Source organism: Chaetodon auriga, chromosome 1 (genome assembly GCF_051107435.1).
Source record: "Chaetodon auriga isolate fChaAug3 chromosome 1, fChaAug3.hap1, whole genome shotgun sequence".
Taxonomy (NCBI): domain Eukaryota; kingdom Metazoa; phylum Chordata; class Actinopteri; order Chaetodontiformes; family Chaetodontidae; genus Chaetodon; species Chaetodon auriga.
This window is the reverse complement of record NC_135074.1, coordinates 33,488,652-33,513,017: the sequence shown is the minus strand read 5'-3', so window position 1 is coordinate 33,513,017 and position 24,366 is coordinate 33,488,652. Positions and strand designations below refer to the sequence as shown.

Below are 24,366 nucleotides of genomic sequence, written 5' to 3'. Positions count from 1 at the left end.
ACATAGACTGTAGTGTTACCTGTTCAGTGTAGTGTTGGACCACTGCCCACATTAGCTTCTCTCTGCGGTAAAACTGGTACTTCACCTCGAAGAAGGCCAGTCTGAGAGAGACAAAGAGGACAAGAAACAATTACATTACACCAGACAGGAAGATGGAGACAACTTTTGTAACTACTTTTACAGACTGAGCAACAAATGTTTCCTCTTCCTGTGGCTGCAGAGTTCAAACAGCACATCTGAGCACAGTATTTGACGTTACCTTAAACTGACAACAGAGCAGTTCTGCAGCATCCTTTTGGCCAAGAATGTATCTCTAAAAGAACAAAACAAAAAGAGCACTGAGCAGGAAGTGTCTTACTTGAAGATGAGGTCGTCAACGTCGGTCAGTGTGGCTCCGATACTTTTGAGCAACAGGTTGAGAGACTGAATGGCTGCTGTCTCCTGAGTTGAATCCTCACCGCTGGAGCCCAGAGACAGACTGAGATGGAGCTGAAACATGAAAACATGAAGGTTCAGATTTCTTCGAATAGATGTATTAATGTATTAAGGGGTCTAATTTTATATTGAGCTGTACAAATAAAACTGACTTCATTTTGCTGAAATGACAGATGACATATTTCTTTTTTTAATTTTTTGGGAGGCTTTTTAGCCTTTATGATAGTGACAGCTGCAGGTATGACAGGAAAGGGGGCAGAGAGAGAGGGGACGACACGCAGAAAATCAGCTGCAGGTCGGAGATGAACCTGCGGCCACTGCAGAGGACTAACAGCCTCAATAAATGGGGCACACACCCTACCAACTGAGCTATAGGGGCACCCCCGAGGAGACATATTTCTAAAACTCAGTTGGATGCAGCATGAACACTCTGAAGTTTTACAGAACAAAAAATTGAACATCTACTCACCTTGATGGGTGAGATGTGGAAATGTTCGAAGAAACTGAGTCCTGATGTGTCGGTGAGCGACGCCTCCATCAGCTCGGTCTGCAGCAGCTGCAGATCTCTCTCTATGAGGCGAGACTGAGACACAAGTGCCTGCTCAAACATGTTGATATAATAATAATAATAATAATAATAATAATAATAATAATAATAATACATTTTATTTATACAACACTTTTCAAAACAAAGCTACAAAATGCTTTCCATGGCTGAACCAGATTAACACATTTCAGGACTGCAAAGAGGCAAATAAACTGAATTAAATACCCAACATAAGATAATAACAATAATAATAAAACAGGTATGATACGTGCGTTAACTGAGAAAGGCTTTTTCAAAAACAAAGGTTTTGAGAAGTTTTAAAAGGTTTAAAGATGTTAAACATCGACAGAAGTGGGAGCTGCCTTGCTCTACCTTCTGTTTGCTGGCCTGGGGGTCAGCAGCAGGTGTAAACAGAGCCAGGATGGCTCCCAGGAAACCCTGATCGATCTTCACTGCCATCTCCTGAACCAGAGCCATAAAGTACCTGAGGTACACAAACATTGGCAGTACTTTATTTGCATCCATCAGTCACATCACAGTTACAGGATTCACACATTTACAGATGTTACAGACACTTAAAGACAACAGAAACTGCCCATAAACCGACAGCCAATCAGAACACGCTGTCAGCTGCTGGATATTACCATATTTACAGAGTAACCATCCAGGAAGAACCAGAAAGAAAAAAGCAAAGTACAAGAGGCATTCAGAAACAGACTGATATCTGATTGTTCAAATAATCTCAGCAGGAGTTTTAAGACACAGGGGGACAGGGACAGTACCTGTGGACTGGCAGGTCAAGGGGCAGAAGGTGTCCTAACTTAGATATTTGCAAAGCCCTTTGAAGTAAATAATAATTGCTGACTCTGGACTATGTAAATATAACTGGCATCATTGGGTGGTAGTTCACAGTTAAAAAAGGTAACTGGACTTGAAGAAGACGAGAAGACAGGAAACGGACAGATAATCACATATTTCTCTCTCACCGTGAACAGCATCAATACTACTGATGGTGATACTCAGATTTCTTAATGTGTGTGAAGACACACCGAACATTTACAAAGAGCTCTCAGGTCAGTTCATCTCTCAGCTTATATTTTTCTTATTTTTGGAAGTCACACAAAAGCTCATGATGCTGCATGACTTTCTGTCATGTTACTTACACATCACTGGCATCTGTGATTCAATGTGAAACTGGTTCACATTCACTTTAAACTGCTATCCTCACTCATGTTGAACTGGTTGTTACTCACTTGAACTGCATGACATTGCTGTGCTGGTTGAACCTGGTGATGACGGACACGTCGATGAAGGGCTTCGGCTCTGTGGGGGTAGAACTAAGAGTTAAAGAGAGTCAACTCAGCAATTAAACTGAATCACACAAACGTCTCGTTAAACTTTCTGTCTTTAACAGCAGTAAAACCTGCTGGTTCACAGTCGGCAACCTGTGAAAGATCCACTTAAATACTTTAATATCTTCTGCTCAGTTCACGTGCTGCTGTGTGCAAATTTCAATGTGTTCAGCCACTTGTCAGATTCATCACTTCCTGAACAAATAAATCCATGTTAATGTGAACCCCTGGTAGGCTTTTACTGTGAAATAAAGTGCTGACGTTACCATCTGTGGTGAGTTAAGACTGACTTGCTGCAGATTTTTATTGGAGACTGAACGGACACCGAACAGTAAATAAAAGGAGAACGCCTCAGAAAACAAGGGCTGATGGTGAGTCTCAGCTACTGGAGGTAAAAACACTGCAGAGCAGCGATTGGATGAGATCAGTCAGCAGGTTGACTTTGGTTTGTGAGGAACAACAGAGAAAACATGCAGTCTCCACAGGTTAACAGGTTAGAGATGTAGAAGCAGGCAATTAAGATGATCCACCTGAGTCCAGAGCAATGGATTTCGGAGGAAGAACAGGGTGGAAGACGATGGGGAAGATGGCACCTGGTAGCTGGTTATCCACCTGCATACAGAATCAGTGTCAGTCATACAGGTGAGCGCATGTATCCGAGTGTGTGTGTGTGTGTGTGTGTGTGTGTTTACCTGCAGCCAGTGCACCTGGGCCCTCAGGCTGCGTTGGTGCGGCGATTGTTTGAACTCCACCTGGATCCCAGACAGGAAGTTCCTCCTCACTGGGCAGGAAAACGGCTGACGCATCATCATGGTGGCTCGACAGAGGTTCACCTGGTAACCAGTGATATCACACACTCTCACAGCCCGTTGGAGAAATGACTGAAATCTGTTTCTAAAAAATGCTGTCAAAATGCCTCCAGGTGGGGGGGGGGGGGTCTGGATGTTAGTCGTCAGTCTCAGGGTGGGGTGGGGGGGTGGGAGGGGTTGTCTGGGTGTTAGTCTGTGAGTGTGTTGTGGCCTCTGACCTCCAGGTTGGTGTCCAGTTTGATCCAGCCCCCCTCAGTCTTCCCACTGAGCTGACTCTGGTAGGTTTTCTCCAGCAGGTTGATATTCTTCTGACTGAACGGTTTCCAACGATTCTTCGGCTTCATCTCCCAAACCACACCTGAACTGTAATACAGAAACACACCTGAACTACAAACGCAAACCACACACGACTTAATGATGTGTTGGTCTTTACCTGCCAATGTGTTTACCTGGTGATGCCAATGTAAGCGATCTCTTGCCGGCTGGTGTTGCTGATCAGTGACAGTCCGAGGTTTTGCAACGACACCTTCACTTCCTGTTGGAACTGTTCAAGCTCCTCAGCCTGCCGAGCCTTTGTCACCACGCCGACATCTTCTGTGAACAGCAGCACCCGCTGGCGTCCATCCAGGAAGGAAACCCAGTGGACCTGAGACAGGCTGTCATAGGAGAACTGGCCCACTTCGTCCTGAACCAAAGACCAAACACAGGCCGACTGTCAGGGACAGACTGTGTGATTCTGGGCCCGTTTTACTATCACTAAACTGCTGACTCCAAGATCAAGAGCTAACCTTCATGCTTAGCACCTGACATTGGTTGTATTGGTTATAAATGAACTGATGATAACATGTAAGCAAGCAGTCACCTTTTTTCGCGTCCAGCAGACGCAGAGCAACACAATCATCCCATTGGCAGAGGCAGAAATTAGTTTTGAGGGTCTTTAGGGATCTATGCTTGGTCTTCTATATTTTCCATTTGGTCAGAGCTACCGTAATTGATTTTTGTGACCACTTGAGAGCAGTAGAACAACCCGAAAACATTTTTCTCATTTTGAACTGATGATTGGATGAACAGAATAGCAGCAACACACAGAAACCCGCCACTACAACAACTGTCCATTAACTATAACGAGAAAGCTCAGAAATACGGAGATGCACAAAGGAAAAACAAAAGACAGACAATACAGTCGTGCTGACGATATGATTTTAGATGCAGATTAGATTTCTTTGCCTGTCACACTGGTGTCATATCATATCATATTTTTGGATAGTTTTGGGTTGCATTTTTTGTTGGATGGCTTGTAATAGCACATTTCTTTGTGTATTTATTAACAGACAAAGATAACCCCATAGCGTCAGACCTTGAGCAGGTCCAGCTCTCCGCAATGTTCCATGCAGCTCCAGCTCAGTGTTCGGACGCCGGCTGGGTCATCCCACACAAACCGCCGGGCCTCGCCAGGTTTCAGCTGGTGAACCGCTGCTGAGCCACTGAGCCAAAAAACCAGAGAGGGTGCTTCAGTCTCTATGAAACTGTCTAAGCAAACTTCTGAACATTTTGAAAATAACGTGAATCAGAACTTATTTCTCAGTATCTTAAAGCGTGTGTGACCAGATGACATTCTTAATAACATCAGTAGTAACCATGATGCATTAGGACTTCTACTGCTGCTTCCAGGATTAGAAATTAGTGAGGAGGATGTGATGGGTCAGAAGTCATCTTTTCATCAGGCTTTTGTTTTACAACGATTCAATCTTAATAGGATTCAGCAGTCTGCTGTGTGAATAACTGTGTTGACTAAGTTCGAATAGTGTAACCTCTGACCTCTGCCTGTAGCTGATGGTGACCCAGGGTGTGTGGTTGAGCAGGAGGGCCGGAGCTGCTCCTTCATAGTAATCGCTGAAGCTGATGATGGTGGCTAGATCAGAGATGTTGACGTCGACGATGATCCCTCCACACTGAAAACACATGTAAAAAGCCGAGAAATGTACTCAACTCCTAGCGTTAAATCAGCTGATGTGCTTGGTTCAACAGACTGACCATGTCGAGGCTCAGAAGGGTGCCGCTGTCCTGCCGGTTAAAGAGAAAGAACTTGGAGGTGGTTTCAGATCCGACCACACGAACACACAAATTCCCCGAACTGTTCTCCGGCCACAGAGGAAGGCACTGCAGAACAACAACAGCAGATTAACAACGACAGAACAAAACTCTAGGCACTACTTGCCACTCTTGTCACTAAGAGGCTGTGACTCGGTAAGATTTTGTAATGATGAGCATGAGCCCCCCCCCCCGGATACTATGACTATTTGCACTTCTGGTTAGATGCTAAACTGCAATTCGTTGTCTCTGTGATGCACTCTGACAATGACAATAAAGTTGAATCTAATCTATTCTAATGAACATTTGGCATAAAGAGTGACTGGGTCACTGTCTTCTCTGTTTATTTCACTCAAAGCAGCAACCTGAACCTCATCATGTCTCTTTTTCATTTCCCTCTAAACAGGATGCTCCACCTGGTGGTCAACAGAAATACAGAGAACTGAAACACACCACCCACCAACCATCTCTGATGGAGGTCAAAATCCTCCTGAACTCAGACCGTCAGAGACTCTGATCAAAGGCTCTAGAGTTCTGTTCTGGCCATCAGTTTGGCCTGTGAAATGGCTCTAAATATTTCAGTACCCATGAGCTTCATCACAGCTGATGAGCTGATTAACAATGGATCCAAAATCTGAAAGTGCATTGAACCAAATTCTTAAAGCGACGCTCTCTGGAGGTTGTAGTTAGGTTGTTGGGGATTCAGTCACCCTGACCGTGTCTATGGGGAAAAAGAACTGTTATTTTCACCTCTTTGGAGGATATGTAGTGCCACCTGGTGGACGTCTGGCTGGTGACCTCTCCCACCTCCAGTTCATATGACGACTTGTTTACCAGAGTGTAGAAAGGACTCATGGTAACGATCCTCGTCAAGTTAAAGCTGCTCATCTGGATACTAACACCCACCTGGACACACAGACATAAGGTACAATGTAGAGCAAAGAATCAAGCCAGCACTGCAAGTAACCATTCTTTTGATCAGTCTGTCCATTATTTTTTCAATTAATCAATTACTTATTTGGTGTTTGGTAAAAGGTCAAAAAAATGTGAACATAAATCACACATTTCCAAAACTCAAATTGACTTCTATAAAGAAAATGTCTTGTTAAGTCAGACCAATAGTGCAAACCCCAAAGAAATTCAGTTCAGTGTCAAAGAGGACTAAAACCAACAAATATTCAAGTGCAAAGCAAAAAACAAAACTATTCTTTCATCAAAATTATGGCCTTAGTTTTCCAACTAACTGATGAACTGATTTTTTGCTTCAGCTCTAGCTCACCTTCCTCTTGGTTTCTTCTGATCTGATTTAGTCTAGCCTAGTGCTTGTTCTGGAGCTTTTTACAGAATCACACAGAATTCAGTGATTCAGCAGCTCAGTTCTCATGGAAGCTGTAGGTGTTCAGACTTTGCATGATTCTGAGCACCACCAACAATCTGCAGATGAAGACCACGTGATATGGCTGAAAGTGAGGTTTTTAGTTACCAGGAAGTCCATGTTGTTTGCGGGACAGCGAACACAGCCATAACTTCCCACAGTGTCCAGAGAAAAACCATCAGACCATGAGCTGGTAGAGACACACAGCTGGAGCTGCAACCAACAACAATACACCAGTCAACAAAACACTGAAATACTGCTGTCATACCGTGATACACTGCAGTGAACCACAGTCTCTGTTATCTGGTAATTACCATTTTCCAACCAGGAGAATCTGTCAAACTCCGACATGTTTAAATGTCTGTGCTCATAATGTCCAGAGACAATAACTTTGGAGTCAAATGTGAATATCTCTCTCAGGTGAACAAGAAGGTTTTGGTGACTTTTATTTGGTTTCTGTTGGTTTGAATGAAGTTTGTTTTATGGTGTTAAATCGCTGCTTTTGTGAATGGAGTCTGGTGGCTTTGGTGAGAGCGATATAACAGCTGATTCTGAGGATCTTCCTCTTTAACAGGAAGGTCTGTCTCTGCAGGATCCTCTCCAGCATGTCCTCTGACACTTATTACAACAATCTGCGCCATCAGTGGTAAAAACAGTTTGATTGGACAAACATTGACAGTGTGGAGGGATGACACTGCCGCCTGTTTCACAGCTGCCGGCTGCAGAGCTCTCCATCAATACTGGACCAATTAAAAAAATTATTGTCTTAGCCACTTGGAAACAGAAACATGGAAAAAACCTCACTGCATTATGTAAAACCATTTTTAACATTATAAAACAATGCCAGGTATGTTTTTACTTTTCAAGTATAAACAAAAACACATGAATTTGGGAAACACTTGACAAAAATTCAGATAAAAAACCAAAAAAGTTTAATCAGGCTAAACTTGGGTAAAACATACTCCAAACCTTTTTGAGTACAAACAAAAATCTGGCTAAAAACCTGAAAAAGTGTTTAGTTCCTCAGCTGACTTTGTATGAAATTAAGGTTAAGGCTAGTCTTAAAGCATCTGTTAAGTGGAAACACCAACAAATCTGGATGCAATCCCAAAAGTAAGACCTAAAACCCAAACTCTAAAATCTGGCTTATGGGTGATGAGATGAGTGCTGAACAGACGGACATCACCGTCGTCAGACACAGATCTTCCTCTTTAGACTCCATGCCGGGACTGTGGCAGCGGTCTGAGCCTGTCCAGACATTTTTCTCACCTTGCTCTTGCTGAAGAGGTTCTTCTTCCTGAAGGAGAACAGTATGATATCTCGGCAGTCAGCCGGGTGTTTGACGCTGATGTCCTCAGCTCGGTACTGCAGCACTCGAGATGTCTTGTTGATGATCCAGTACGGGCTGAAGACTGACAGCAGCAGGCGGCTCGTCATCCTCATCACATGAATGTTCACATCCACCGTCATGTTGGTGTCCGAGTCACAGGTGAGACACACGGAAAAGAACTCGGGCATTTCCTGCTCGATACGAATGTGTCCGTGCCAGTTGCGGCCTTGATACTTCATCAGCACCAACGACATGATCTCACCTGAGACGCGAGCATTCAGGAGGTCTGATGTGCTGCCTTCCTGAAGCTCAAAAGAGTCTGCTGAGCACTGAGGAGGAAAGACCAGGTCAAACTGCATCAGATCAAACCAGATTAGATGATTGGATTAGACTTCAAGAGCTCAGGGTTTGATTGATGTTCACATGATTTAGGACACATTGTCTTCGGTCATTTGTACAAATTGTGAAGAGAAATTAGACCTTTTTATCATCTGCTCCATGGATTCAAATCATTTTTAATGAAACTGTTCTGATTTTAATTCAAATGATCCTGACAAAATTAACAAAAATCAATAATCTTCCTTCTATGTAACCACCTTTTATAGACCTTTACATACACTGACCTTACACAGACCTTTTCATGTTCATATTGGTTTTTTGCTCTATTTGTGCTGGTTTCTGTGGAAGCTATTGTACCTCCATCATGTAGCGGACTGTGTAGGGCAGTAAGTTGCGTAGCGTAGCCACAGGATAGAGGTGGATGATGTAGGCCGGGTCCCAGTCCTCCTCTCCATGGCTGGCGATGTGTCGCAGGTCATCGGGGACAGCCAGCGTGCTCACCATCAGCGGCAGCAGGCTGCTGTCAGTCGCTGGACATTGCAGTACTGAATGTACTTCTGAGCTGTGGTGCACCTGCTCCTTCCACGCCACACAGGTGGAGGACGGGCTATACTGACCATCCAGACATCCTGCCGGACGGACGAACAGCTGACATCTGGAGGGGCGGGGGATAAAACTACACTGTAACTTTCCTGTTCACGTGCACACCTGGTGCTAGAGGAGCCAGCAAGACTGACGGACAACACTGCAGCCAAACTATCTGTAGAAGCTTCTCTCTGTGTGTTCTGTTCAAAAGCTGATGGTTACTGCAGATTAAACACTATGACCTATGACACCTGAATGTTTGCGTTCACAAACTCATCTCTGAACGGGGAATTCTTTTTGCACAATGACTGGACAGGAGTTTGGCATTTCAGCAGACTTTCCAATTAGTCCTCAAACTGTTTTTGAGTTTGAACATATGTATCTGGCTCAGGAAGTCGATTAGATGGGAAATATTTTTGACTAAGGGTTAGGGTTAGGTCTTAACAGCCAAGCTTTTCTTTTCTCTCGTGTGTAAACAAAACAGCTACTTGCAGAATGAATTTTGAACAGAAACTAACAATGAACAGTAAATTAAACTGTAAAGATGGCCTGAGCAAGGCAGTGTGATTCTACCTATATGTTTCTAAGGTGATGTGAAGCTCTCTCTCAGGTTCGGCATGTCCAACACTCTGTAGGCTCCTGGATGCTGGACAGTACTTCATGATGGTGAATGGCACAGAGAAGTGATTCTTGATCTGAAAACACAAACGACAACAAACAGTTATGTGAAGTTGTCCTGGTTCTTCACTGTTATTCAGACTTTCAGAGAACTGTGTGGTGAGGTTTTGAATTTGTGATTCAGACCTGCAATGGTGAGCGGACAGTGATGACCTTGTTGCCATCGGCAGCGTCAATCTGCAGCAGCACAGAGACGGCCTCCTGCAGCATCGGACCACGGATGTTGTAGAGACGACGACCCGGTTTGTCTACAGCTATGTTGGAGATCTCACTGTATCCGGAGGGAACTATGGGTTCAGAGACACATCAGTCACCTTTAATCTTTCTTCACACATTCTGCAGGTTCTCCTATTGGATGTTTTCCAAAACTTGATTTTAAAAATGTCACCATAACCACCCAAATGTCCTGGTAGACGGTTTCTGATGTTTAGAACTTCACCAACAACTCACATTAAACTGTCAGTGCCATCACTTTGGCCCATGGTATGTCTGTTATCTAGCAGTGGTGTGCACTGATGTGTAAGCATGAACCCTGGTAGCAAACACCACACTACTATATGTTAGAGTGTCGGCACAAATTCAAGTGTGCAGAATCTGTTTACTCTATTTTTTGCACCACTACCTGAAACATGATGTTGCAGCAGACATTACAACTCCTGGACAACAAATTCTGTTAAACAAAAAAAAAAAAACACCCAACAACATTGGCCTTTGTGTTGATGTGTTCTGACCGATGGTGAGGTTGAACAGGCAGCTCTCTTGCCGCTGCAGAGCCGAAAGTTTGCCTCGAGATGATGATTCATACGTGGAGTGCTCCAGGTCCATGCTCTGATCCACAGACAGCTCGTGTAGTTTTCCCTGCGCTGGTGAACCCACCAGCCTCAGACTGGCGCTGTGTTGCACAATGAGAGGAATCCCGAGAGAGTTTCTGATGGTGAAGGGGGCCTTCTCCTTCAGCAAGCAGTCAAATGTGGAGGCAGTGCCCTCTGAGAATGCCTAATCCAAACACAACAATGACACAGTCACTGGTTGTTTTGCTGCGATTCATTAATGAATGAAGAAATTATCAACTTAAGATGGAGTGAATTTCCTGTTCTTAACAGTCGGTGTCTATTTTATTTCTGCTGCACAAAAACTGATATTTTCCTTTGTGATTAACAGAAGAACTCTTGTCAGAAGACCAGACAGCTTTACTTATGTTTGTGGGTGAGACTGCTCTGTGTCTGTTTGGGGAGGTTGTCTTTATCAGTCGGTCTAGTTGGTTGTTGTTTGTGAATAATGCAGATAAATACTTCGGGGAAACTCTGGTTGTGGCTCAGGCCTGTAACTTCACAGCTATTGATTGTCTCTCGCTTTTGTTTTATTCTCACGCTTTTGAGCAAGAAAATGAGCAGAAATTTTAGGTCTGCTAAGGAGGTCATTCTAAATCCAAGTTCAGGTGCTCTCAGGAGTCGGATATACAACGGTTGATTTGTAACATGACAAACACCACAAGTAATAACCAGGACATGTGTCGACAAGTGTAAAGTCAACTTGGAAAATAAGAACAAAAAATTAAAAATTATTACTTAGAAAATATCTTTAAAATATACAAGTCTATCTTGGAGGCCTGGACGAGCGTGACTGACAGCTGTCTGAAGCCCAGCTGTAGCGAGTCCAAAGCTGATTAGAGGGAGGGTGCATTCACCTGAATGCGCATCCAGAAACAGATGGAGTCAGCGCGTCAGACGCACATGGAGGAATCCTGAGCGAGCTAAGACTCAAGTCCAAAGCGACAGGAATGCAGTAGAACCAAAAGACGCAGCAAACGGTGCAGACGCGATCCAGAGAGGCAAGCGGTGAGATGTCGGACCTTTTGTTTTTCAGAGATGTACAATAAATCACGGCTGCTGTAGGAAGCAACACAAGCCACTGAAGTTCATAGTTTGTTAGTGTCATGTGTAATGCCGAAGTTTGTAGTCTGTGTATATTTCGTTAAAATATTTTCAGTTTAAGAGGATGCCCTGATTTTATTTGCTTAGAATGGTGTGAAAAAGCAAAGTAGTAATATTGATCACAAGGTGGTACATGTTTGTGTTTGAGAGTACAGCTAAAATAATAATTATTAGAATGATAATTATTATAATGAATGAATGACAGATAAAATCTAAATTCATGCTGATTTTCAAAAATATGAAGGATTCTTTAAAACTGTTAAGTAATTAAAAGTGTTTCATTTAATATTATGACTGCATAAAAGTGTTTAAAAACATTTAAGTTAAAAAGCTGACATTGTTTACATTATTTGCAGTATTGACAAAGAGAGCCTGATTATTTCATGAATACCCTTATATTTACAATGTCTACATTTTCTGTGCTTTGATTAAGGTTTTTTACCTTGCTTGGTTTGCCCTGCTCTGTAACCCAACTCTCAGTTAAAAAACTGAAATTAAAGGAGTAAAGAGAAGAGGAAAAGTCGTGGTTATTTGGGAGAATTGCATGAGTAAAATCCAGTTAAACTCTATGCTCTGTACCATCCCTTTCAAGTGGGGAAGCTGCGCAGAAAAATTCTATACGACTTGACAACAAGTCTTCTACTAATTTAGCCAATTAGAGGTTTAAAAGTCACCACATGTGAGTGTAAAAGAAAATGTAGAGCTCCACTTTGGGCATTGGTGTCTGTCGAGCAGCTGAGCTACACTCAGTACACTCTCGTGCCAAAGAGAACATAAAAAAAAATGACAGTTTGTCCTGGGGTCTCCACACAGTATCACCTTTTCAGTGACCTGTATCATGTGTCTGAAACATTCTGGTTTGTAAAATACTGTGGGAAACAAGACAGAACCCACAACCAGGACGTGACAGGTTACAAGTTCAGGTTATGGGAAGCTCCATGTTACAGCTCAGTTAGATCCTGCAAAGGAAAGAAAGCTAGAAGATGTTATGATGTGTTGTACCTTGGCAAGGTTGTGTAAGACGCTGAGGCTGCACTGGGAGATGGTGATGTTCATGGTATCTTTGGAGCAGATGTTGATGGCCGTGCGAGGTTCAGGAAGAATGACAAAGTCATCTCCGTGAACAGGACTCTTGTCCTGCACTGGGTTGTTTTTCATCTGAAGGAACAAAGACAACAGCAACAAAAGACTGCTCATCAAGCCTTTTCATCCTGATTCTAAGCAAATAAATTTAAGAAAACCATCCTCTGCTGCTGTAGTATTCACAGACATTCTCAGAGAGCTGCTAACAGTGAACTGGATGGGCCTGATCATAGAGTTCAGTCTCTGTTCAGACATGGTGTCATTCTGAAGACTGTTTGATATCATGAGCGTCTCTGTTCAATAAACTGTGAGCTGTACTTTAAAAGGAGCCTCCAGAATGTTTGAAATCACAGGCCTACCTGCACACTCACCTGTTCACATGCTGACAGCTGTTCTGTTTACAGTTTTTCTCAGTGGCTTTGGTACATTTCTCGAATCAAAACCAACAATCCTTTGTCAAAATGTCACTCTGGTGACAAAATGATACACACTTTCATCATATGAATACACTTTCAGATCAGCAGCCACACACTAGTGTACTTTATATAAAACACTGCAGTCTTTCATTTTCACTGTTTTGATTCAGTTTCTCAGAGCATCCTGTGACGCTCAATGAAACACTGTTTGTTACACAGTTTTTGTTATGTTTTTTCCCAACAAAGGTTTTCACAAGAACCAAAAATGAAAAGTACTGTAATAGAATTACTGTATGGTTACAAATTACATCAACTCAATAATGCACATTACAGTACTATACTTTACAGTACAGTACATGTAGTAAAGAGAAAATAAAACAAAAACAACCCTTACTCTAATAACGCTCACTCAATTTATGTTGATGAATAGTTGCCTATCTGCAAGTATTTGTTCCACAGCTGGTGGAGACGGATTGCATTGTTTGCTATGACTATTTCTACAATGGTGAGTTCCTGCTGTTTGGTTAACAGGCGTTGCTGTCCACCCCAGAAGGTCTTCAGCCATTCTGTAGGAAAATGCAACCACAAATTGTTATTGGTTTGGTTCTTTTTTACAGTACTGTATATGCTGTACTTTACTGTATATACCACACATAGTACTGAAACATCTCAATATAATCACCGCATGTTTCACAGAACTTTATTGTATTTACAGTACTGCACTGTATACTGCACACAGAATCTCAATGGTACAGTATTATGTACTATACTGTACTGTATGTTTCATAGAACTTCCAATTTTTGTTGTAAAAGGAGTGTTAGCCAGCTGTTGCTGAGCTGAGGCCTGTTTGTGGCTGATTAGTGTTCAGTTTTTCTAAGTAAGTATTTTCAGGTGTGTGTATTTCCAACTACCCAGTGTGTTTTGTACTTTGAATGGATGTGTTTTCCCAGTGTTACCCTGAGATTTCATTTATGAACCGAGTGTCTTATGTATGAAATAGTGTGTAGTGTGCAGGAGCAAGTGTGTTGCAGAATTGCAACTAAAGTGAAAGCAGCACTTTTGTTTAGGGTCTGGTTACACTGTGTTTAAGGTAAAGTAACAAAAACTTCAAGTTTTGTTACTTTGGTCTAAATGTGTCAGTAGTGTTCAAGCAGTGGGCAAAAACTGTATTGTAAATTGTGAGTTACACCTTAGCGCATGTGGGAGATTGATTGCAAGAGACTGGACAAGATTCACATTTGTGCTTTTACTGTTTGTACTGTAACTTGTTGACAGACCATGTCATTGCGATACAGAAAGGAAAAGACAGCACTGCACAGCACAAAGAGACAAACAAAAAACCAGAAGAAGTGCAGTCTTCCTTCACCTCCTGACGTTCCACACATTTCCCTTCATTAGAGAAAGTCAAGATTCACCTGGGAGCAATTTACCAATTCAGGACAGATTTAGAAAAAAAGTCTAATGGAAAAGTATAGAAATATGCTTGATGACACTTTGTTCAACCATTTTGCATGTAAAGACTTGCCATGAACTAATGCCTAAATGTTGTGGGGGTGAGACTATTCAACAGAGACCCATTATAATCCATTTTGATCAACACAACATAATAATTGATAATGTAGGAAACAGCAGAGAACTGTACATAATCATTTGATGGATGTACCAAAGCATTTAGAACTTGTTCAAAGAGGTGAGAAACTGCTTTTTGATGTGCACAAGTGACAATGATGTGAAGATTGAACAAGTAGTTTTGAGAATTTCAATTCTGATCTGAGAAATGTACCAAAGTAACTGAGGAAAACTGTATTAGCTTACTTTTCTTAGCATGCTGCTAACGTAAGTTTGTGATCTATTCGCTTAGCTTGTTAATGATTGATGTTTGTTTGTCTCTTCTGGGCTACTGAAGAAACATGGTGGTGTGACATGGTGGACTCTTAGGAGGACCTATTCCCTCTGTAAATGTGAACTCATTCTAAGGTAACGGGATCTAATGTGAGGGATCTTCCTTTCTCAAGACTGATATCGGGTTATACAAATAAGACTGACACAACTTTGTATCTGTGCTGATTGCCATCGATTTCTGTCAGTTGTGATTGGGAGTTGCACTCTATGACAAGCGGCTTCACAAAGTGAATCGGAAACAACGTCCAGGTTTAGTTGAGGACAATGGGAATTTCATTATAATACACAAAGGATATTTCAAAGAGATTTGAGGTACCAGATTCAAAGGATCGGCAGCCAACAAACACAGACATAACGCCGGTTACGTATGTACGTACGTATTGGTCATCCAGTGCTTAAGGCACCGCCTCTGGCGGTCAGGAAGGATGAAATAGAACGACGGTTATGTATGTAACTACGGATCTATGAATCCTGGATGACCACCAGAGGCGGTGCCTTAAGCACTGAATGACTCCATCACGCGCATGCGCGGGTCGAGAAGTAATACCAACAAAGTCACCTGTGAGTGACCCCCTGACGACCCCGGACAGGCCATAACTTCTGGTGTCATCAGAGGATCTGTTCCTGCAGAATCTTCTCGCGAAGCCACAAGGATTCTGAGTGACTGAACGCTCTGGCGGTCATCCAGGATTCATAGAACCGTAGTTACAAACGTAACCGTCGTTCCATTTCATACTTCCTGACCGCCAGAGGCGGTGCCTTAAGCACTGGATGACCAATATACCAACAAAGTCACGAGGAATCCAAAATGCATACCTCATTGACTGGAAGCAGAAGAACTTGGTAGGAGGACCACACCAAGTGGGTGAGGAGAGGCAATGTTCACTCGATAGAACCTTGCAAAAGTGCTTGGTGACGCCCACGAGGCTGCGGCACATATTGCCTCCAGGGGCACCCCTCTCAGGGCAGCCCATGATGTGGAGACGCTTCTCACAGAGTGGCATCTCACGCCAGATGGCAGGGAACGACCACCTGTCTTATATGCGTGACACGCTGTTTGGAGAGAGCACAACCTTTCCTAGGACCACCAAAATACACAAAAAGCTGGTCCGACTGGCGTATACCCACAGTGCTATCCACATAGGCTCTCAAAGCCCGCACAGGACACAACAGCACCGACCTCTCGTCCCCTTCCCTTACTGGCGGGTCAAACCGAGCCAGCTGGATAGGCTGATTAAGGTGCGAGTTCGACAAAACCTTAGGCAAGAATGCAGGATTTGGCCATAAGGTGACTCCTGAACCGTCTGAGTTCCACCGCAGGCAAGAACTGCTGATCGACAAGGCATGAAGCTCACTAACACGTTTCGCCGAGGTGATAGCGAGGAGGAAGGCAGTCTTCACTGACAACCACCGTAGGCCTGCCTGTGCCAGGGGCTCAAAGGGTGGCAAGCATAGAGCATCCAGCACCAAAGGCAGGTCCCATACCGGAGCTCTTGGCAGTCGTGGGGGACGTAGTCTCAGAGCCCCCTTCAAGAAGAGGGACACCAACCTGTGGCATCCCACCATGTGGTTATCGACTGGAACATGTCGAGATGAAATGGCTGCCACGTACACCCTCAGGGTAGAGGGGGACCAACCGCTATCCAGGAGAGACTGCAAAAATTCCAAAATAGTGGGCACAGAGCAGTGCACACGGTCCTCATGCCTTCCTGAACACCAACCAGAGAACAGCCGCCACCTGTTCTCATACTGTACCCAGGTAGATGGTGCCCTGGCGTTCAGAACAGTATTCCGGCCGGAGCCTATACACTCATTCAGCAGTGGATGCTGGCTGCTCTCCTCCATCCAGGAGAACCAGGGAGGACAATGGGTAGTCTCTTCCGAGGCAAAGAGATCCACCTCCGCCCTGCCAAAGAGGCCCCAGATGTGGAGCACCACCTCCGGGTGAAGCCGCCACCCCCCTAGGGAAAGTTTGCCACGGAAAAGGAAGTCCGCTACCTCGTTCCGCTTCCCCAGTAGATACATTGCCCTCGGGCTGGCTAGGCGGGGGGCTGCCCAAGTCAGGAGGCTCCAGGTCACCTGCAGCAACCACATTGACCTGGTACTCCCTTGGTGATTTATCTGAGAAGCGGTCGAGATGTTGTCCGACCGTACCAGCACATGCTTCCCCCTCAAATATGGGAGAAAGTGCTTGAGCGCCAGGTGCACAGCCCGCAGCTCTAGCACATTGACATGTTCCGTGCGGGCTTGAGCAGACCACCGCCCCTGAGTTGTTCTTTTCTGCCACACTGCACCCCACCCTGAGAAGGAAGCATCTGTTGTGACGGTCTCTCGACCTTGTAACATGAAGGCCCTTTTCCTCCATGGAGACAGAGCAAGGAGGCAGCGCCATGACACCCTGATCTTCCTGTGCCTGTGCCACTTGACATCCAAGTGGAAGCTGTTCAGCCACCGCTGAAGAGGGCGAAGTGACAGCAAGCCTAGAGGAACAACGGTTGCAGCAGCTGTCAACTTGCCCAGGAGGCGTAGATACTGCACGTAGGGCAACCACCTGCCCTGCCGGAAGAGGGGAAGGAGACGGAGGATATTGTCCACCCGCCGAAGTGATGGACAAGCCTTCATGGTTGCAGAGTCCAGAGCCACACTGAGGAAGGTGATACTCTGGGAGGGAATCAGGCAGCTCTTTTTGATGTTCGCCCTGAGACCCAGCCGGGCTACGTGGGCCAGAAGAGTGGCCGTATCCTGCACCACTTGAGACTGGGAAGGCGCACACTACAACCAGTCGTCTAGATATGGAAGGATCTTCATGCCCCGCGACTGCAGGGGAGAGAGGGCTGCTGCCACACAGTGGGTGAACACCCGCGGGGAGAGGGAGAGACCAAAGGGTAGCACCCTGAACTGAAAATGACGACCTTGAAAGGCAAACCGAAGGAATTGCCTGTGGTGAGGTATGATGGGAACATGAAAATAGGCATCCTTCAGGTCGATGGAAGTGAACCACTCCCCTTCGGCAACCACACGCAGAACCTCTGCCACGGTGAGCATGTGAAATGGCATGACGTCATTTTGACCCGGCTGAAGGCAGGGGGCCGGCGTTGGAACTGCAGTTTGTACCCCTGGGCTAGGGTGGACACCACCCAGGGGTACGAGGTGTAGGCAGCCCAATAACTGAGCTGCTGCTGGGAAAAGCAGCCGACGACCGGCTCCGGAACTTCAGTTCCTGGCCCCCCAGCCTTTGGAGGTCCTGGGGGGGGCGCCGGTTAAAATCCAAGGCCCGAGGCTGACTAGAACGCTGACACTCAGGGGCCCATACATCCTGAGCTGCCCGCCAAGCGGGCTGCTGCACTGGCCGTTGCACTGGCTGCTGAGGCCTCTGGTAGCTACCAAAACAGGCCTGTGGCTGAGAGCGGCGCTGCGCAGCTGCTGAAGAACCTCTAGATCGAGCAGGGGGAGGCACACTCCTGTGGAGACCTGAGAGCTGCTGTCTAGCCTGTCTGGCTTGGACCGTCCGCTCTAGCGCCTCTAAAGCAGCCGACCCAAACAACTCTCCTGGTTCCACCGGGACACTGCGAAGGGTCCTTCTGCACGCCTCTGAGAGGGGCGACTGAGCCAGCCAAACCTGGCGGCGAGCCTGGACCAGGGTGGACATCACACGCCCTAGCTCCCTGGTCATTAGGGTGAAAGCCTGCAGGGACGCATCACTGAAATTATGAGTTGATGTGTCTTGTGTAGTCTCCTGAAGGCAGGCTGAGAGGGCGAGCATGAGGTGTGACAGTGAGTTACTGATGCAACCCATACGGGCCGCTGCATCATAGGCTTTAGAAAGCAAATTATCTGTGACACGACACTGGGGTGAAGGACACCTCGCGTTCAACCTCAGGGCCTCATCAGGAGAGACTATGAGTGCGGCCACCGTTGGCTCAACAGCTGGCATGCGGCCAAGGCCAAACTTGGCCGCATCCTGCATGGCTGCCAGTGTTTGGCCATCAGATGTTGCATGAGAAAGAGCCTTAGAATCCCTCCAACATGCATGCAACTCCTTCAGATACTCCTCTGAAGGAGGCACAGTGAATGTGGCAGGGGCTGAACTGTGCCTGAAAAATGCGCTCGCCGGAGCCGGTTGGGCTTGCGGTACATCTAGTTGCAGGCGAGCCAAGGCCATACGAATGATGGCCCCCATGGTGCAACCACCTGAACTATGGGCCGAGGAATGAGAGCCCGCTTCTGAGGAATGGGAGACAGTGTCATGTGAGACAGCGTCTGTCCCATATTCCCCAAATTCAGTGGCCGAGGCTGCCGTTGAGAGGATGTCATCCTCTGGACCCGACAAGGCCACAGGAGGAACACACGCACTCCCCGCACCAGTCCCCGTCTGGAGGGTTAAAAAGATGGACTTCATCTGATTAAGTTCTGCTGTCAGAAGGTCCACTCTGGAAGCAAGCTTAGACTCTTTAGCCTTCTTCCTGGAGGAAGCACCTGCAGTGTCCGGAGCCCGACGCTTTGGCCAGCTAGGTCGGGCTGGGGACAGCCTGTGAGCATCAGTCAGGCCTTCTGGTGAGGGGACCCCACCAAAGAGTCGTTCCACCTCAGCCAGTCTTGCAGCCCTCACTGCCCGGGGCATGAAGCTGCAGTTCATGCAGGGGTCCTCTGAAAGACCTTCCCTCAGGTGCTCGAGGCCAAGACATGAGGGACAAAGGTCATGACCGTCCTCAGGCTGCAGCGGAGCCATACAGGCGGTACAACAGTGAGAAGTCATCATAATGGCGGCCACCAATTATGAAGAACCACACTTAAAAAAAAAACACAATGTATGCCGGGAATGGAAGCCAATTAAGGAATGCTGTGACTACAAAACAGCACACACGTAATCAGGTCGTTCCACAATTAGACAGATTAGCACAAGCAGAGCACTCCCTATGCTGGGAGAGGGAGCGAAAACACAGCCGTCACCAGCAGGTCGTAAGTGCAAAGCTATTAAAGCAAACAGGTACAACCAAAGTTGCTACCAAATAATAAAGTTAGCTCAAGCGGACACACTGTTGCTAACTGTAACGATAATAGGGCACAACTAAGCTGGGAGAGGGAGCGAGAACACTGCCGTCACCAACAAAGTAAAATATGCGCTGATTAGTGGTACCTTACCAGTCGAGTCCAACCGTAAGGTGAGGATGATCCGAAGGAGGGAGCGTCCGCGATGCCGATGAGACAGCGCACACCGCCTCCCGGAAGGACAGCTTGCCGCAGCCCTTGGAGGGTGAGCACCACGCAGCTCCAACCAGCAATGAGTGGTCACAAGTTTACCGGTGACAAGCTGCTAATACTTTACTTTGGGGCTACTGTTAACTAGCCACAGTTAAGTAACAGTGATAATTAGCTCCAAGCTAAAGCTACGACCATAGTATACCCGCGAAGCGAGAAGAACAAAGGAACAGATCCTCTGACGACACCGGAAGTTATGGCCTGTCCGGGGTCGTCAGGGGGTCACTCACAGGTGACTTTGTTGGTATTACTTCTCGACCTGCGCATGCGCGAGATGGAGTCATTCAGTGCTTAAGGCATCGCCTCTGGCGGTCAGGAAGGATGAAATAGAACAGCAGTGGTCCAAACAGCTGACACATTTACCTCAAGCACCAGGTTCCACCTGCGTTTGCCGCTGTCAACTCGTTCAATCAGAGGCTCCCAGACTGCATGGATTTCATTAAAGTAGTTCACCTGTAGACACAGTAGTTATCAACGTTATACACCTTACATGATAAAACATCTTTATGCTGTACATGACTGATGTTTTCAGCCACCACAGCAGCTGCAGTAACACCCATCAGTCATTTATCATTCAGCATCAACTCAAAGCTCAGAAGCTTCACAACAAAACAAAAAGTCCCAAACAGGTGAATGAAGGTAAGTTTCAGGAGTTTCTCAAGAACGTTTTCACCGATTCTGACGTCTACTAACCGCTTAAAAAAAAAAGAAAGAAAAGCTTTTACCTCTTCTGCTTGATTCTTACTTTATTATTATTGTATTGTATCTTTTATTCAAGCACTTGATACTGGAAACGCTGTTTCACACTGTGAACTCCTGTGGACAGGACTCAGCCAATTTCACACATTTACGACAGAACAAACCGTTTTAAAAATCGGGAGGTTCATATCAGACAAGGAAGGGTCAAGCAGGCCATCTATGTCAAGTGTCCTCACTAAACAGAAGAAGATCACGTTCTGTGGGTCAGTGAGAGTTCAGGTTTGAGTACGAGTAAGAAGGATCAGTTCTCACCTCCAGCGTCATGTCGCCTCTCAGCTGCAGCAGAGAAGACCAGTTCTTGGCTGATCCACTGAAGGAGGACTCAGCCAGCAGCAGAGGGACAGTCCGATGACCCAAACCAGACTCCAGAGTCACCTGGACCACCTGTGGGGTGAAAACACCTCGTAAACAGCAATCAAATATGACCGTCTCGTTATGAAGTTTCAAAATAAAATCTGCTTTAGAGGAGCTGAAACATCGTACCTTAATCTCTGCAGCAAAGCTCTCACCCTCGTTGCGTCCGTCCTGCTCTCTGAAGCTCTCTGTGACCTCGGTGGCCTGATCCACTCCCAGGAACCAGAAGTTACAGCCATAGATGTTCATGATCGACCAGAGGTCACCAACATTCAACTTGGACTCCTGATTCTGCTCGTCACACTGCTTCGATGTCATGGCAGCTGTTATCGTCATCACTGTGTTGAGGATGAACGGAGAGATCTGCAGGACAAAGGCGCAATGGTGATGAGTTCACTGACTGTTCATTTTCCACCTGGAACCTCTCCATCATTCCTGTTACTGTGCTGATGTTAACGACATACTGTAACCGAGACTATCCACATGTGTTATTATATTTTTTTACTATATTTTTGAAAAATATCAATCTGATTTTGGACCAATCATAGTACAGAGACAGCTCCAGTTGAGAAAGACCTCAGATTGGGTATGGATGTGAAAAGGCCGTCCATATTAGTATTGCTTGATGTAAGTGCAGCCTTGGATCCAGAAGACTATTCAGTTCTAGGTAGACTCCACAGTTAGATTGGCATCTCTGTGCTGTTTTTAGCTGGTTTGAAGAATTATTGTAAACATTGATGAATCTTCATCAAAAAGCTATAAAATGAATTCTGGGGTTCCCAAAGGCTCAATTTTAGGTCCTTCTCTTTTTAATCTTTACATGCTGCCACTTCAAAACTTCGTCAGAAGGCACAGCATCAATTTCCACATCTATGCAGGAGACTCGCAGCTTTACATGGCCATGTCTCCTGATGACCCACAGCCAACCGATGCTCTTTTTAACTCTAGTTTAGATGTCAAATTATGGATGGCTGAGAGTTTTTTACAGCTCAACCAGGACAAAACTGAAGTTTTGGTTATTGCATCTGAAGCTCAGAGAGATAAACTCAATGAGAACCTGCTTGCATTGCCATGAAACCCATGCCAGCAGGTCATCCTTGATTCAGTTTTAAACCTCATATCAGAAAAATATTACTAAGACTGTATTTTATCATTTGAAAAACAAGGCCAGAGTGCGACCATTTGTCTCTCGAGCCAATACAGAGACACTAATGCACGCTTTTATTACCTGTGGAATTGATTACTGCTCTGCTTTCTGGTCTCCCTGAAAAGAATATAACTCAATTACAATTAATTAAGCTCAGCTGCACGTGTGCTGATGAAGACCACAAAGAGGTCTCAAATTACGCCAATTTGAAGTCTCTGCACCACTTATCTGTTTGCTTCAGGACTGATTTTAAGATCCCTTCATTGGTTTATAATGCTCCTAACTTTTTGGCAGATTTGCTTTTATCGTATGAACCTTCTAGAACCCTCAGCTCTTCTGGCAGTGGCCTTTTAATTACACTAAAAGTCAGGACAGAAACCCACGGTGAGACATCCTTTTATTATTCTGGTCCTCGTCTCTGGAACAGCCTCCCTGCAGGCCTGAGGGCAGCTGAGAGTGATGATGTTTTGATGTATTTACTTTATTTGTTTTGGCCTATTTTACTCGGTCTATCCTCTTTATTCTGTTTTTATTTCCCTTATTGTTTCCCCTCTTCATAATCTATTTTTATGTCTGGTTTTACTTCATCACATCTCCTCGTAGTGGTTTTAATATTTTATTCTCTCATTATTTTTAACTTCAGTACCCATTTCTGGTTTTACTTATAGTGACTTTATATTATCTTACAACTCAGTCGAGCAGAGTGTAAACAAACCAGTTTGAGCAAATGATCCTGGCTACCTGTCTGAATGAGAAAACATCTGAATATCTGATTTTAAACATGACAAATTTTAAACCAAACTTCTCATGAAAGTACATTTTCCTATCTATGATCTGTATGTTAAAATGTGATCCATTTTAATGTGTTATCTGTAGGATTGTTGTATTTGATAGATCCATGAAAAAAAAAAAAAAAAAAAATATATATATATATATATTTTTTTTTTTTTTTAAACTGTGATTCATGAACATACCTTGACAATAACTTCCTCCACTGTCACAGAGCCGCTCAGCGGTTGGTTGGGCTGGGTTTTAGTTTCCAAGGCAACTGAGCAGGGTCTCAACACCTATTGGACACGGTTAGGGGTTAGGGTTAGGAGTCAGACTGATGAGTCACAGAGTAGCAGTTCGAAGTGTTTCAGCAGAAAACCTCATAGATAATTATGCAACACATCCTAATACTTAAACAACTGAATAGGTCAATTGCCAGCAAACCCTAAAATAACATATCTGGCTGTTTGAGAGTACCAGCGACAGGGGTACCAAACCTTCAGATTCAGATTCAGAAAAGATCACGGTTTGGATTAATGACATGACAGTTATGAAAGTAATGTAACTTAAGTTCATTATGTAAGTTAAAATAAGTGGTCTCCTGGGTGAACATCCTTTGCTTGACCTGTCCATTCACTTCACCTTCCTATACTACGTCACCTGGCTTCCTCATTTGCTGCCGTCATAATAACTGCAGCCACTGGAGGTCATCACCTGACAACAGCTGTAAAGATAGGTCATATTAACCTACTCACACTGACAACCAATACAGCTGTTTTCCTGGCGAAGACAGGCTGGAATAACAGCAGGATTAATGAATGCAGAATGTTGGTACAGTAAGGGCAATTGATGCTGCTGTAATTTGGAATTTCCCCTCGCGGGACTAATAAAGGAATATTGAATATTGAATTGAATACTGAAGATGTGACCTGCCAGGACGGCAGACATGCTCTTACGGTGGTGACGGCATTGGCCTCCTTGTTTCGGATGAATGGACACGCAAGGACTTTCAGCTCCCTCAGGTTGGCTCTCATGTTCTGTGTACCATCTTCTTCAGCCTGCAGAGTAAAGTCACACTGAAACGAGGCCACAAGGGCCGGAGCATCGGCCTTCATCAGGCTGGCCACGAACACCACCTCAGGGTCCACCACCACCGCCCGAAGACGAGTCCGCACCGTCAAGGCTGCAGGGAGAAGACG

At 45.1% G+C, this 24,366-nt stretch overlaps 1 protein-coding gene across 5 annotated transcripts in view; it reads right to left on the bottom strand.

Moving 5' to 3' along the window:
* Window positions 1-24,366, bottom strand: part of vps13c (vacuolar protein sorting 13 homolog C) — a 100,683-nt gene that overhangs the window by 21,397 nt on the left and 54,920 nt on the right. For all 5 annotated transcript variants that reach the window (XM_076736212.1, XM_076736196.1, XM_076736221.1 and 2 more), the window contains 25 exons: window positions 24,124-24,350; window positions 23,371-23,463; window positions 21,379-21,612; window positions 21,148-21,279; window positions 20,500-20,589; window positions 12,478-12,633; window positions 10,273-10,537; window positions 9,668-9,828; window positions 9,437-9,558; window positions 8,636-8,933; window positions 7,879-8,268; window positions 6,718-6,822; window positions 5,985-6,140; window positions 5,178-5,303; window positions 4,962-5,095; window positions 4,501-4,627; window positions 3,593-3,828; window positions 3,362-3,506; window positions 3,027-3,167; window positions 2,865-2,946; window positions 2,236-2,305; window positions 1,355-1,466; window positions 905-1,018; window positions 359-489; window positions 20-101 (listed from right to left, as the gene is read on the bottom strand). In XM_076736212.1, the coding sequence (XP_076592327.1) occupies window positions 20-101; window positions 359-489; window positions 905-1,018; window positions 1,355-1,466; window positions 2,236-2,305; window positions 2,865-2,946; window positions 3,027-3,167; window positions 3,362-3,506; window positions 3,593-3,828; window positions 4,501-4,627; window positions 4,962-5,095; window positions 5,178-5,303; window positions 5,985-6,140; window positions 6,718-6,822; window positions 7,879-8,268; window positions 8,636-8,933; window positions 9,437-9,558; window positions 9,668-9,828; window positions 10,273-10,537; window positions 12,478-12,633; window positions 20,500-20,589; window positions 21,148-21,279; window positions 21,379-21,612; window positions 23,371-23,463; window positions 24,124-24,350 (3,929 nt within the window). The remainder of the gene's footprint in view (window positions 1-19; window positions 102-358; window positions 490-904; window positions 1,019-1,354; window positions 1,467-2,235; window positions 2,306-2,864; window positions 2,947-3,026; window positions 3,168-3,361; window positions 3,507-3,592; window positions 3,829-4,500; window positions 4,628-4,961; window positions 5,096-5,177; window positions 5,304-5,984; window positions 6,141-6,717; window positions 6,823-7,878; window positions 8,269-8,635; window positions 8,934-9,436; window positions 9,559-9,667; window positions 9,829-10,272; window positions 10,538-12,477; window positions 12,634-20,499; window positions 20,590-21,147; window positions 21,280-21,378; window positions 21,613-23,370; window positions 23,464-24,123; window positions 24,351-24,366) is intronic.